We start from the raw sequence: 13,944 nt of genomic DNA, 5'->3' as shown, positions 1-13,944 counted from the left end.
TAATGGCATGCATTAATAGTTTCATTGCAGATTAGAGGGGATTAATCAAATCATATAAAGAGAAATCTATTATGTATAACTATATAGAAAATATAATGTGATTTGGTGTTGTATTTGAATTAAACGACGTTTTTGTAATTGGTCATCCTTTCCCTTTATTTAACTTTCATATTCAATCAACATCACTCTCTATACAAAAGTGTAACTAGTTAGGACGCGGCTTTAGAAGGAAAAATCGTCTTTAAAATAAAACTACCCACATTCCGCAATTTTGATTTTGATAGGCACAAAAAGTAATAAAACAGATAAATATAAATAAAACTTTATTTCATTAAAAATTATTGTAACAATTCTATTTGATATTTCTATTATTAACAAATTAAACTGCGTAATCCGATGACATCATTTACATTTATTTTACGTATCCCAGCTAGGTAACTTATCAGTTATAATTAAATATTAGACTCGTTAATCTAGTAGCATTTTTGTATTTTATCACCATACCTAATCTACACTACTCCTTATAAGATGAGTATATTAGGTTCCCTATTGGATGATTGTGCAACCATTAAAATTTTACGTTGTATAAGTATCGGCAGGAATCTAGAGGCATGAGCGCAATTACCAATGCGGAAGGTAGACGTGATAATATGATAGTTAGTAATATAATCAATCAAGAACACTATATCAAGCGATCCGCCATTGAGACTCAGTATCGGTATTCACGCCTTTAAATCCGTGCCGAGGCCTATATCTATGGATGATATTACACGCGAGGTTGAATAAACTGCTTTTATGACCAAGCGTTTAACATGTCAAAGACTTTTTGTTAGAGTTGAAGTTAAAAACAGAATCTAAAAAAGCTGCTCGGGTTCGAAAGTATGATGAAAAACGAGCTTAGAATCTAGATCATCATTTTACAAGTAAAAAACTTCCTTGTGACCACAAAAGTGGACACCAGTCTTATACATTAAGTATACTACACTATCCTTAACTTTAATATCAACATTATATACAAAAAATATTATGCAATAAGGCACACGTTTTACCACTTTATCTTCACATTTTAATGAAATATTAAAAACCGATTAACAAGTTTTACTTCAGCTGTTTATACTTATACTAATTGTAAATTAATACAATTGTATTAAGAAACAGAAGACCGTATCCTAGTTAGGATCTGCGCGAACGAGCCTTGGTACAGCCAAACGTGGCTAGTAACAAGCTGCGAAATACACTGTTCATCATCATCATCAGCCTGTGGACGTCCACTGTTGGACATAGGCCGTCCCTATAGAGCACCACCACACCCGGTCCTCAACCTGTTCATGTATGGAGCCAATGAACAGTGAGCGCATCTAGATAGGTGCGAACGGGAGCACCCACGCACTAGTGTCACTTTCGCGCCACATGTGGCTATGGTGAGTGGCTCGTTTGCGCTGAGCTCAAAGACGTGGCGAGTGGCGAGACGTGGCGCGGACACTGTTATCTTCTTTAATTAGGTACTTTTGTAGCGTTAATAGACGTTTACCTACATTCAAGATAGGTATGAAGATTATCCGTGCCACCTTTCGCTGCTTCTGTATAAACTTTGCTCCAGACTGACCAAAAAAAGACCCGGGTCAAATCCTACTAAAAGTATTAAAGTAGCTAATATTATTTTCATATAAAGAACGAGATTTGTAGCTATAAAACTATTTATCTTTGTCGGTTGACGTTTCATAGCAATCTTCAAACCAATGTAAGTATGAGTACAGTAGGTAGGTTTTCTTGCTATTGTAATCATTTGGGTTAGACACCCATTTCATTGTATGGCCGGCCATTTTGTGTTTCTACACGTTCAGTGGTCCCGTTGAGCCCGTTCGCGTGCCCACGGGAACTTAATTGTCAGAGATCTGTAAACAATAAGTGTAAATTAAAAAATAACACCCCCGACAAGTGAAGGTTACAGTAAATAGAAAAGAGCTGATAACTTTCAAACGCATGAACCGATTTTCTTGGATTATAGCTAAGAACACTCTCGATCAAGCCACCTTTCAAACAAAAAAACTAAATTAAAATCGGTTCATTAGTTTAGAAGCTACGATGCCACAGACAGATACACACGTCAAACTTATAACACTAACCGCTGAAAGAGTGCCGCATTTTCGGTGTTTTACATGACATAGACAAGGCAAGGCTGGAGTCTTTTTTACTTGGTGGTATCTATAACAGCTCCAACCGTAGCCTCCAGATCATAGAGATCAGCTGATATCGTTCATTCAGTCTTACCCATAGTTTCCTGTTGTAACTCTAGTTTGTACGCGGGGTTATCGTATGGCGGCAGAGACGACTCTCGGGGTGCTGATGGCACAGCTGAAACGATACCATCTAGTAAGCGAAACTACGATACATTTATAGTCAATCATAAACTGTGACTGTTGTGGATTATAAAGAAAAGAAAATATTTCATTTTTTAATATTTAAAGAAAAACAAGGTGACATAGGCTACTTTTTATCCCGGAAAATAAAATAGTTTGCAGAGTATTTAAAAAATCTAAAATCTACGTGGACAACGTTACGGGTATCAGCTAGTCACACTAATATTATAAAAGCGAAAGTTTGTATGTGTGTGTGTGTGTGTGTGTGTGTGTGTGTATGTTTGTTACTCCTTCACGCAAAAACCACTGGACGGATTTGACTGAAATTCGGAATGGAGATAGATAGTATCCTGGATTAGCACATAGGCTACTTTTTATCCCGGAAAATCAAAGAGTTCCCACGGGATTTTGAAAAACCTAAATCCACGCGGGCGAAGTCGCGGGCATCGGCTAGTTACTAATATTTTTTCCTACAATGGGAGGGTACAAATTCATTTAAAAGATTTTTTTTTGCTTTGAGGGTCTCATCATCATCATCATCCGATAGGCGTCCACTGATCGACATAGGTCTCTCGCAGGAACTTCCACACGCCACGGTCTTGAGCCGCCTGAATCCAGCGGCTCCCTGCTACTTAATTGATGTCATCCATCCACCTAGCGGAGAGGTCTGAGCTTTGCGCTTTGAGGTGTATCTGGTTCCAAAGTCACTGAATGTACAATCATTCGCATATCTTCAAAGTTACTCACACGTGATTGGCACAGACCGCGGCCGATGTCGCCGCACCACCACCAGCAGCAGTAGGACAGACGTGAGAGCCGCCAACGCAGCAACCACCCCCACTACCACCAGTGCTCCGTAGTAGTCCCCTCTAGGCGCGCCGCGGCTGTCGGCCACTGAGGAGGCTTCTATTACATCTACAAAAAATAAAATATATCTTTGTATATCCATACTTTCATAATATTATTAATATGATAAACAAGATAATGTGTCTGTCTGTCTGTCTAGCTTTTCACGACCCATCCGTTTAACGCTTTTAGAGCTGGCTCAAATTCGGTATCATACCCTGTCATTGTGTAACAACTTGCATCATATAGTATACTACCCTACGATAGAATGCGCTACCCTGGAAGAAGAATGAGGTACTCACTGTCAATAGGTTCGGGTGAGTCCAAAGATTTCGTATGAACATCCAACACATTACTGGTCTTCACTTTGCCATTAGTCAGGAAGAGTTCTAACCACACACGGCATCTGAAAAAAAAATACTTAAAATTTTCTTTGCTTTACACAATGTTAATAATATAGGTACTCTAGATCGGGGCACAGTTCAGAAGACTGTAGACATATGGGGTCCAGCCAGGTTGATAGATGCACCATTAGGCGCATGATGATAAAAATAGAGTTGTATGAGGTTGTTGACGAAGTTGCTTGAGAAACAAGCAGTTTGCTTCTTAGAGAGACGATGCATATCAACTGTGGCGTTATCAAGCTTACTTTGCATCAGGTTCCAGTCCAGTAAGCGTGATTGTAGGAGGTGAATCTCTGGCAGCGAGACGGAAGGCGTCATGCTCCTTTCTGCTCTCCCCACAAGCGTGCGCTGCCCGGTACACTCGAACCCAACGTTCGGCGGGCACAGGAATACCTCGCCATGTCATTTCCACTGCTTCGGCACCCACTTTTCGAACTTCCACTATTACCGACCAATTGTATGGATCTGGAATTAATAGAAATTACGTGAGCTGTCTACGAGTACGGATTATTGTGTTTGCTTACATAGTAATGTAAGGTTACAACAATGCTCTTAATCCAGCAGTTTCATAATCTTGAGAAGGCAATCAGTAAAAATAATTAATACAATTTTGAAACAAATTCGTTTGTCTTCGAGTGATATATTATAATGCTGCCAATAGAAGTTGCTGGAAGATCGCAAGATCTGCAGTAAAAGATATCATAACCACGACCATTCTCAAGAAGAAGACATTTTGATAATTTTATCTTTAGATGATGAATGAATTTCTCAATACGATAATTTATATTCTAATTTTCATCAACTTGTTTAGAATTTCTTACCAATATATGGTGTGGTTGTAAATTCGACGTTTTCAGGGTCATATAGTTCTGTGGTGGCACGTGGCGGTGGTATCAAGACGAGAGAGGCCTCGTATCTGCTCCCTGGGCGGAGATCATGTAGCTCAGCAGCTGAACGGCTGTGGTGGAGCAGCTCTGTCATGCTGAATATTGGGGTGCCGGTTGGACGATATCTGTAATTCCGAAGTTCAAATTCAGCATTGGCTGATGCTCGCGACGTTGTCCGCGTGGATTTAGGTTTTATAAAAATCCTGTGCGAGCTTTTTGATTGCATCGGATAAAAGGTATGCAGTCTCCATCTTCACCTAACTCTCTAAATTTTTCAAGATCGGTTCAGCGGTTGAGATGCAAAAAGATAAGGGCAGGCACACGTCCCCCTATTTACAACTATTGATATGGATTCTTAAATTTAGATTTAGATTGATTTTATTATTATTAATAGGCCTTATAGAGATAGAAGTTAGAGAAAAGAGGAGCTAAATAAAAGCTAAAGGACAGGAGCAAGGGGTTATTTTTAAAGGAGCTCATAATCATGTAACTTGCCTGACTTGTATGCCGTCAATAAATTGTAATTCCTCTTCAGTGAAATGCCTCCACGTTACATGAGCTGTTGTGTCATTTACATCTACCACCGTCAATTTGCAATCGATTTTTCTTCGCTTTTCTTCTGGAGGGAGAACCTGAAGTTTATCAAAATCAAATTAGGTAGGTACAAGATGAACTGAAAATTCTTATGTCAGGAAAATTAAGAGAATTTCAAGTTAAAAGTCGCTTACTGTAGGTAAATCTTGCGTGCGCATGGTATAAATTTCACTTTCAGGTTCAATAGGGAGGTTGTGCAGGAAGAGCTTTCCTCTGATCTTATAGGTCGTCGAGGGTTTCAATCCAGTCAAACGGAACTCCAATCGTGGTGTGGTCAGAACTTCGTCTGCTGGTGCAAACACTTGCGAATACCATTGGGATATATCTTCTTCTCTGTAAAAATAAATAAAAGACTTAGACGAATACGCAAGATTTAAGTAAGTATGGCTAGCGAAGGAACGCAACTTACGCCGAATCAGTATATCTCAAATCAACACTGCCACGAAGTCCAACGTAAACTGGTGGAAGACCAAACAACATCTTTATGCTCGTGGGTGAATCTCCTTGCAACGATAAAACCGCAAGCTTCTTATTCTCATCGCCATAGCTTGGTATGGGAAATCCTGGAGGGAGACCAGATAATGCCGGTTCTAGAGGATTAACAGGACGATGTATGTTATTCTGTTCATAATCGGGAATCTCATCTGGTGGGTATCGGTTTTCAGGAGGCACTGTAGGTAGGAATGGAGGAGGCTGTCCATGTAATGGGGGCTTTGCAGGGAACCCTGATGGAATTTGACCTGTAATTTCAATTTTCGATATTAATGACGACGCTTACTATTACATGTTTTTGAACAATAAAATAGAGTTCTACAGTGCTACTTTGGAAGTGCTAGTGTTGTGAATAAATCTAGTAAATGTAAAAAATTTGTGATATGGAAGAAGCGGGTTACAAATTGATTTTGCGGTTAGTTTGTTACTGTTATTTTTACGGACAAGAATAGTCAGTCTTCGTAAATATGAAAGTCGTTTCTGTCAAAATTATTAGGGTAATAAGGCCATACAAAATAAGATTCATTCCAAGGCTAGGTCACTGACCTGCCGCGGATGTACCGTGGCTTTTATCCGCTGATCGTCCAGTGTTTCTATTAACTTCAGATTCTAGTTCCATTTGGTTGAGGAGATGTTCGAAATCGAGGGACGAGTACGTTTTACTAGGTGCTCTTGCAACCTCTTGCAAACTAGGTTTAAACATGGAATGTAATTCGGTCTTGGGGTTAGATGGGACCTTAAGCAAAACAGTTTCATACGGATTGGGTGCTTTGATTAATAAATGTGTATCAGGATCTTTTTTCCACATGCTAGATTTAATGTCAGTGCGTAGTCCAGCCATCAAATCTTTGTTTTTCATTACAGTCACATGTTGTCCAATGGAAGTATGGGATTTGTGGTCGGGATAATCGTTTGAATCGAGAAGTAACTTATCAAGTAAGTTGATGGTCATGGGAGCATTATTTGACTCGTTATGAAGCATAGCATTAAAATGAGGCTGATTGAGTCTGAATATTTCAGAATTAGTTTTTGCGTCTCCCAGTTGAAATGGTTTCGGAACTGGAAACTTCTTATCATAAGCGGGAAGAAAATAATTTAAATTGTGTAATCGAGATGATGGATCCTTTTTTACTGTTGGAAAGCTATATATTTGCTTTACAATTAAGTCGTCAGGATTTGAAGTAATATGTTTCGTTGAATCAGTATTCTTAACGTATCCAGAATCTTGTGTAAGGCTTATAAGTTTGCTGCCAGGTATATTTATTGGTTTGTTAGGATAAAATTTCATATTATCATGAGCTGAACTGCTATGAATATATTTTGTGAACTGATTGCTTAAAACTGGGTTTTTAGAATGTGATGATCTTATGTCCAAATCGAGATTATTCATTAACAGAGGAGGTTCAGGATGTAATGTTTTAAACGGAGAATTGATATCCTCGGGGGTAAATACATTTATATTATTATCCATTAATTGATCAGGTGGTTTATCAAGATAAGATTTTAAAGTATCGTTGTGAATTGTATTGGGAATTAAAGTCTTAAGGATTTTTGGGGAACCTTTCATTACAGGACTCAAATGTTTGTAAAAATTTGTTTCTGTAGTCATAGTAGGTGCAGGTAGTAAGTAATTGGTAATCGATGGTATTGCAGGTGTAACTGGCGTCACATAGTTCACCACTATTTGTTTGTGAGACGGCATACCATAGGTCTGAAAAGTCGATGCATTCATGTTTCCAGCTGTAAGCAATAATGTATGATGAATGATTAGCGGACATGCAACTGTTTTGTAAAGCTATTGATGACATGAAAGATGAATAATGTCTCGATTCATAACATGCTTGTTGAAAAGTTTTATGTTTATAGTGTTTGTAAATATGGCATGTGCAATCGTATATACTAGATAAAACAACATAACATAACGTTAAAATAATGATAGCTATTAAAATCTTTGCTCCTTAAAAAGTTACGTCTACGTCGATTAAGTGCTTGCTTACCACGAGGCACGCAACCCCATTGCTTGCAACAGTCGTCGTCGGATATATTTACAGGTGCCGGATGATGCTGTGGTGGGCATCTTAGTGTCTGAGGAGGTAGTTGTGGCAGCGGATTGCACGCCTCCTGGCAGTCTAGTTCACCATTTTCACAATAACAATGCTGCTCACAACCCGTTAATTCTAAAGGTACTTCGCTCCAATTTGGAATTCTAAAACAGAGTAATCGAAAATTACTTAGTTAACAATAAAAATAAGAATAGCCGATATTGATATCTAGTAAAAGTTTTTCATAGTAGACATGTAAAATAATGTTTACGAAACCAATAAAAATTAGTAAACTAAACCCACTTACGCCACACCGTTGAAATGACAAGTTCCATCACTCAAACACCGCGCAGTCCTTGGACAACAATTTGGGGGTTGAGGTGGTGGATTGGGAGCCCATCGCACACAACCTTTAGATACAAGTTCCAGACCAACATGTGAAGGACAAATCAGAGGAGCACATTCTCTGCTGTCTTGTCCAGTGCACTCGCACAGTTCAGTGCAACCAATTTGAAATTCATCACCTGAAATTAAAGAAATTTAATGGATTGCCAAAGACCTACCTCTATCGTTCAATGTTAGAGCTTTTAGATTAAAAATAATAAAGTTAACTAACATACCAATTCCATAGAACTCTCCGTCATGATAACAACCAACTTTCGTTGTATTAAATGTCTTTTCGGGGACTTCATTACCGACATCGGATGCTGTTATTGTAAAATTAAATTTGGTCCCAGTTTCTTTAGTTTTGACTATATAATCTTTGCCTCCTTCAAGATTTAGAATTAAATTGGAATATTTCAATTCTATGTTACTATAGGTTTTCCCTCCATCGCTACTCAATAATAAGTGAATGGGATCGTCGCTTTTATTCGGGTGCATAAGATTAACTTGGACACTATTGTTTTGTAAGACTTTTATTGAGCCAATAGGTTCAGTTAAAACTAAAGGGCGGTATGTGGTCTGTGGAGTGATTACATCGTGCAATCCTTTCGGTATCTAAAAAAATACACTGTTATTTAGATCTTCTATTCGGTAGGTCTCTACAGTTAGGTACTTATATCATGCTCCTTTTATGTGATTTACCTCTGTTGTAGTTGTTGTGGTACTTGTACTATTATCAATAGGTTCTTCGTGGACATCCTGAGAAACGTCACAAATTTGTACTTCACAGCATTCATCATGTGGATCCTGCACGTTGATACATTTGTCTGATTGCGGTAGAGGCTTACACCTAAAATAAACAAAATTCCAAGATGTAGGTAGCTTGCAACTTGCAGGCTACACATCATAACAGTACTCTTAGTTTATAACGAATCATAAATCCCGTTTAAACCTGACAATATACCGGGGCCATATTAAATTAACTTGCCAATCTACAAAAGCCATTTAAGATACAAGAACCTGTTCACCAATAAAAAGTTTTGTACAACAGTTACGTACAGTGTCAATTTTGATTTAAACATTAACGAGACGTATGCTTCACATTAAAAATTTGATGGGCGATGGGCGACATAAATAAACTTTATAGTTTGTACCATGTAAGTAAATAAATTATAGTATTATTATAGTATTATAGTAATTGTAGTATTATTATAATTAAGTAGTATAGGTACCTATAAAATACGAGTAAGATCTATGAATGAATAGACAGAACAGTTATAGGTTCTCTAGAATTGAAGGTATGGACTTTTTAGTGGTTCTATTTTGCATTACAAACCGACGATGACTCACCTCGGTTTACAAGTGATGACGGAATGCTCCTCGCAAGTGCAAGTTTGTTCGCATTTGATATTCCACTTTCCACCCACTGGGTAAGTTTCATTGCCGTAACGACACACCTCCAGGGTCATTGTTTTTGAGTCTGAATAAACAATATTTACAACGGTTCATTCAAGTGGTTCAGAGACACATATTATAGCATTTTTTAGAGATAAAAACCTATTGAGAAAAGCTTTAGAATTTTGAAAAAACCTTCTTGGCCTATCGAAACATTAGGTATAACTTGTAGGTGCATATATATAAAAAAAATCTACATGATCTCAGGTAGAAACTGATAAGAGATACTTATTTGTACTTGTAGAGTTATCACATTATTATATCCTGTACAAATCTATATGACTGTATTTTAATTCTTTAACTTTGATTTTGTAGACTGGAAACATAACTTTACGGAAATCGTAAGAAATTTTAAAGCTTAAATGCATATTTACCTCCAGTCCCTGTAGCGCAAGCAATAATGGAACAGCATTCGTCGACTGGGGATTCAAAACACAGGGGATCGCTGAGCCGCCTGCCACGACGTATGAATGGATGTTTGCATCGCAACGAGCAATCAAAATGCCCACCTGACGAACACTCACAAGTTTCTTCACAGCCTCTATCTATTCGTTCGCCTGTCTGTAGTAAAATATTTCTTTAGCAGCATGAACTTTTTCTAGTTAAGTATTATTCACATTTTGCAAGTTTTATGTAAGTTGTAATTAATTATATCAATGGAGATTCTCACTTATCATTCCTTTTTAATTAGATAGGCTAGTTATCTTAGATTTAAAAGTAACTTTACCAAATTACTAACCTTATATGTTACTCCGTTTTCTTTACATACTTCTTCCATTTCTTCAGATTTATCAAAAGTTAACATGGAATTGAAAGGCGCTTGGAGATTAGTATAGAATTTATCAGGTATCTGTTTATTTTTTGAGTCGTTTCCTGTTAATCTTGGAGGCTCATCCTCATCTTCGTTATCCAAGTTAACATCGCTAAGATCCTCTAAAGCTTTTTTTGGTCCTTTGGTTTGATTATGTAACGCAGTAGCGAAATTGTGTAATTCATCTACATTTAAATTTAATAGCCTAGGCTTCGGTTTTGCTATAGATTCTGTGGCTTCGTTAGTTTCAGAAAGTGTATTATGTGCTTCTGTTTTATTTTCTATTGCAAATTGTTCGACAGTTGTTGATCTTGTTGGTGCAGTTGTGGTTGTAGAAGTTGTTGTTTCAGGTGATTCCACTTCTATCGGTGCAGGTATACTATGTGTTAAAGTTGATGCAGACTCTTCATCTTCAGTTAGTTTACCTGTAAAAAAATTGCAAATGCATTTATTAAAAAGATTAAGGTGACGAGAATTCTCAAAGAGGTTTATATATTATACATTTTTACATAAAGTTGGACCGTAAATATCACGATGGAAGTAAGTCTCATAGCAAGTATATATTTTCTTATGAACGAGGTCTGCCAAGACGACCAAGATTAGATGATGGAGAACACCGTGAGATTGATACCAAACAATTGACACGAATCTTATAACTATGGTTTCAGCGTCAATAATTTAACGATACAACGAAACAATGGGAACTTGGTCAATCGCTAAGAACCGTTATTGTAATCGATTTAACTGTCATTAAAATTTGATCGACAACATTGGTTTAAAATTATGGTCATCATCATCTCTATCTACTTATCGCCGGCTCACTTCTAAGCACGGGTCTAGTCAGAATGCAGAGCAACCGCCGAGCTTCTTGCTGGTTCTTCTCGATAGGTATGGCATTCCGAACCAGTGGTAGATTATTTTGACGATTCAAAAGCACTTGTAAAAGTTTAATTGAATAAAAATATTTTGAATTTGAATTTGAATGAGAAATTCCAATAGATACCTAGCTGTAATACCTAGCTGAATTTACAAATTATAAAATTGCTCACATTGGAATATAAAATTGGTGTTTGTGAATTGTAATATTTTGGCGGAGATACTTATACAATGGCAAATAGAACTAACATTAGATTTTTTTTCAAATAATTTTTACAAATACCTACTGTTGAATCGTCAAGTGAATCTGCCTCTGGTTCGGAATGCTCGGCTCTTCCTAACTCATATTACAAAGTATAATCATAAGTCGCTTTAAAAATAGTATAGGAGCATGATGCAACTTTTGTTTTAAACTGCGATGTATACGTGCTCATAAATAATGCAAATTCCTGGTCATTAGTAAGTAAGTCTAACATAAACGAGTTATAAATAATTTACATACCCGGTGTAGGTACTGTGGGACTTTTACTTCTACTTTCTACGGAAAAGACACTCATATAATTACGATTCTGACTTGTGTATCGATTCTCTATTATAATTTGTTAAAATTATTATCTTTATCAGTTTTATGATTGACAAGATCTTGTATGCTGGTAAAAGAAGATATAGTGCATTCAACTATAATTTATATATTGGTTGGCGATTGGAAACCCCACCTGTTGCACTATTGTCGTACCAACTCATAGAAAGTTTGGAGGGGAAAGATGGCTTGGTTAATATTCTTTAAAAAAATGTAGTGGCTTTCATTGTGCCACACAGCATAATTTTGCCATTTAAATTGGTTAAATACCGACCGAAGAAGGAGATCTGAAGGACCTAAGATTAAGATAATTTATACAGATTGTAAAAATTAAATAATACAACTAATATATCTCCTAACGATTTTATTTACTAATTGGCCTCACTGATTCTTAAATACGTTTTAAAAAGGCATCGTTAAGTTAGCCAATTAAAGAATAAAATCATCAGATTCGTTATTCAGATATTTGTATCTAATCAATAATAAGCTGAGAGCGTCAACAACTTTATATTATTAGTGCTTAGTGCTTTAGGCATGATCTTCACCTTCACCTTACCTTATGACCTTAATCTTCACGGCTATCACAAACTAGGTCACCTAAAGGACGCGAAAAGCTCGAACTGCACCGACCGGTTAATTTGTATACGTTATAGAATCGCCCCATTCTCAATGTGGTATTGACCGACATTATCAGACGCAATGGCGTTTGAACGTTCTGTTTCATTTGGTATAGGTATTTATCTGTCACAGTGGTCTAAAAATCGTATCCATATTTTCACTCAGGTTGTGACCAAAATCCAGGTTTTAACAGCCCCGATTATAAATTCGTAAATTATTATTTCCGAACGTTCTTTACACACCGACGAATATTTTTATTTTCTAAAGATGTTATTTCATTTCATACAATGTTACTTATTAGTAACTTTTCTCGTTATTATTAGAGAGGGGAAAGATAGCACACTATTTGCTCATACACTGGGTAATTTTCATGAAAATTGTCATCCCCGTTTCTCCTGACATAATTATTATGACAAGGGGACGTGTAGCCTATTTACTAACACAGATTTTAATCGATTGCTATTGTATAACATTGACTCAGGTTGGTAACTTGATGGGGACTTTCGTTTACTGCATGCCTCGGAGAGCACGTTAAACCGTTTAAGAATCGAAATCTCGTTCTCTTTGCCGAGTTGTATGCGAAGGTACTGGGATCATATGTGATTAATTGAAAGGGATACCTATGCGTTTCAGCATTGACGAATTTGAGGAGAGGAATAATACGGCAGGCAAAATTATTAGGAATAGTTGTTACTAGTCTAAATCATGCTCGAGTCCACTAATAAGCTTATTTGCTGTTTCTTGAATGAAAGAATCAATATGTTCCTTTTGATACTTGAAATTCTATTCTGTATCCGGGATCAAACAGCGCGACAAGGAAGCATACTTGACATTTTGAAAAAGTGAAACCCTTAAAATACCGATGACATATTGTGCTAATGACTAATATCGCGTTATGTCCATACAGTTGCGCAAACGTATCGTGTATCCGGCTCCTTGTGTAAGCGTTATGGTTACCAAACGATTTCAGTAGGATGTTCTGATTTCATGCTTTTCCAATAATTATTACAACTGGCTGGCTACAAGCCGCCTGGCTGGATTGCGTAAATGGGTCTAGCTCCGTAGGCCAGCCACCAGACGCTGCGTGGAACACCGTGGGGCTTAGTCGGTAAGAGTCCGACATAACCTCCGTGCCCTTTATAGGCGCGGTGGTATCCATGAGGATTTTCAGTTATAAAAAAATTAGCTAATCATGACTAATATTAGTCATGATTAGCTAATTTTTTTAATTTCCCCCTCCAATTAAGCGTAAAGCTTGTGCTAGGGGTGGGTACGAAAATAGTGCAACGGGTGGGGTTTGAACCGCCGACCTTTCGGAATACAGTCCGCCCCTCAACCGCTGAGCTATCGAAGTTATATTATCAAGTAATTTATTCCAAAAATGGACGAAGATGGTCGCCCTACTTGCGTTTATGCGTGATAGAACATCGGCATCGAGTTCGTGCATCGCTCATCGCACATAACTCATAAGGAAATCCGTTCACATCTCAAGTTCAAGTAACAGGTGGACATCCGTGAGAGAACATTCGAGAAATTACACTTTAGAACGTTTCGTAACTTAAATCAATACATTGTAAAATGTTTATAGAACAGTT

At 37.3% G+C, this 13,944-nt stretch overlaps 1 protein-coding gene across 1 annotated transcript in view; it reads right to left on the bottom strand.

The window, feature by feature from the left end:
• Positions 1-310: 310 nt before the first annotated feature.
• Positions 311-13,944, bottom strand: part of LOC123874769 (putative epidermal cell surface receptor) — a 39,679-nt gene continuing 26,045 nt past the window's right edge. Inside the window, exons 3-18 of the mRNA XM_045920257.1 lie at positions 10,204-10,700; positions 9,839-10,025; positions 9,360-9,489; positions 8,712-8,859; positions 8,246-8,624; positions 7,933-8,149; positions 7,581-7,789; positions 5,501-5,831; positions 5,226-5,424; positions 4,993-5,129; positions 4,432-4,622; positions 3,856-4,075; positions 3,509-3,612; positions 3,108-3,275; positions 2,272-2,355; positions 311-1,895 (exon numbers count right to left, since the gene is read on the bottom strand). Of these exons, the coding sequence (XP_045776213.1) occupies positions 1,888-1,895; positions 2,272-2,355; positions 3,108-3,275; positions 3,509-3,612; positions 3,856-4,075; positions 4,432-4,622; positions 4,993-5,129; positions 5,226-5,424; positions 5,501-5,831; positions 7,581-7,789; positions 7,933-8,149; positions 8,246-8,624; positions 8,712-8,859; positions 9,360-9,489; positions 9,839-10,025; positions 10,204-10,700 (3,209 nt within the window). The 3' untranslated portion in view covers positions 311-1,887. The remainder of the gene's footprint in view (positions 1,896-2,271; positions 2,356-3,107; positions 3,276-3,508; positions 3,613-3,855; positions 4,076-4,431; positions 4,623-4,992; positions 5,130-5,225; positions 5,425-5,500; positions 5,832-7,580; positions 7,790-7,932; positions 8,150-8,245; positions 8,625-8,711; positions 8,860-9,359; positions 9,490-9,838; positions 10,026-10,203; positions 10,701-13,944) is intronic.

Source organism: Maniola jurtina, chromosome 19 (assembly GCF_905333055.1).
Source record: "Maniola jurtina chromosome 19, ilManJurt1.1, whole genome shotgun sequence".
Lineage (NCBI taxonomy): Eukaryota > Metazoa > Arthropoda > Insecta > Lepidoptera > Nymphalidae > Maniola > Maniola jurtina.
This window is presented reverse-complemented; position numbering and strand designations above follow the sequence as displayed.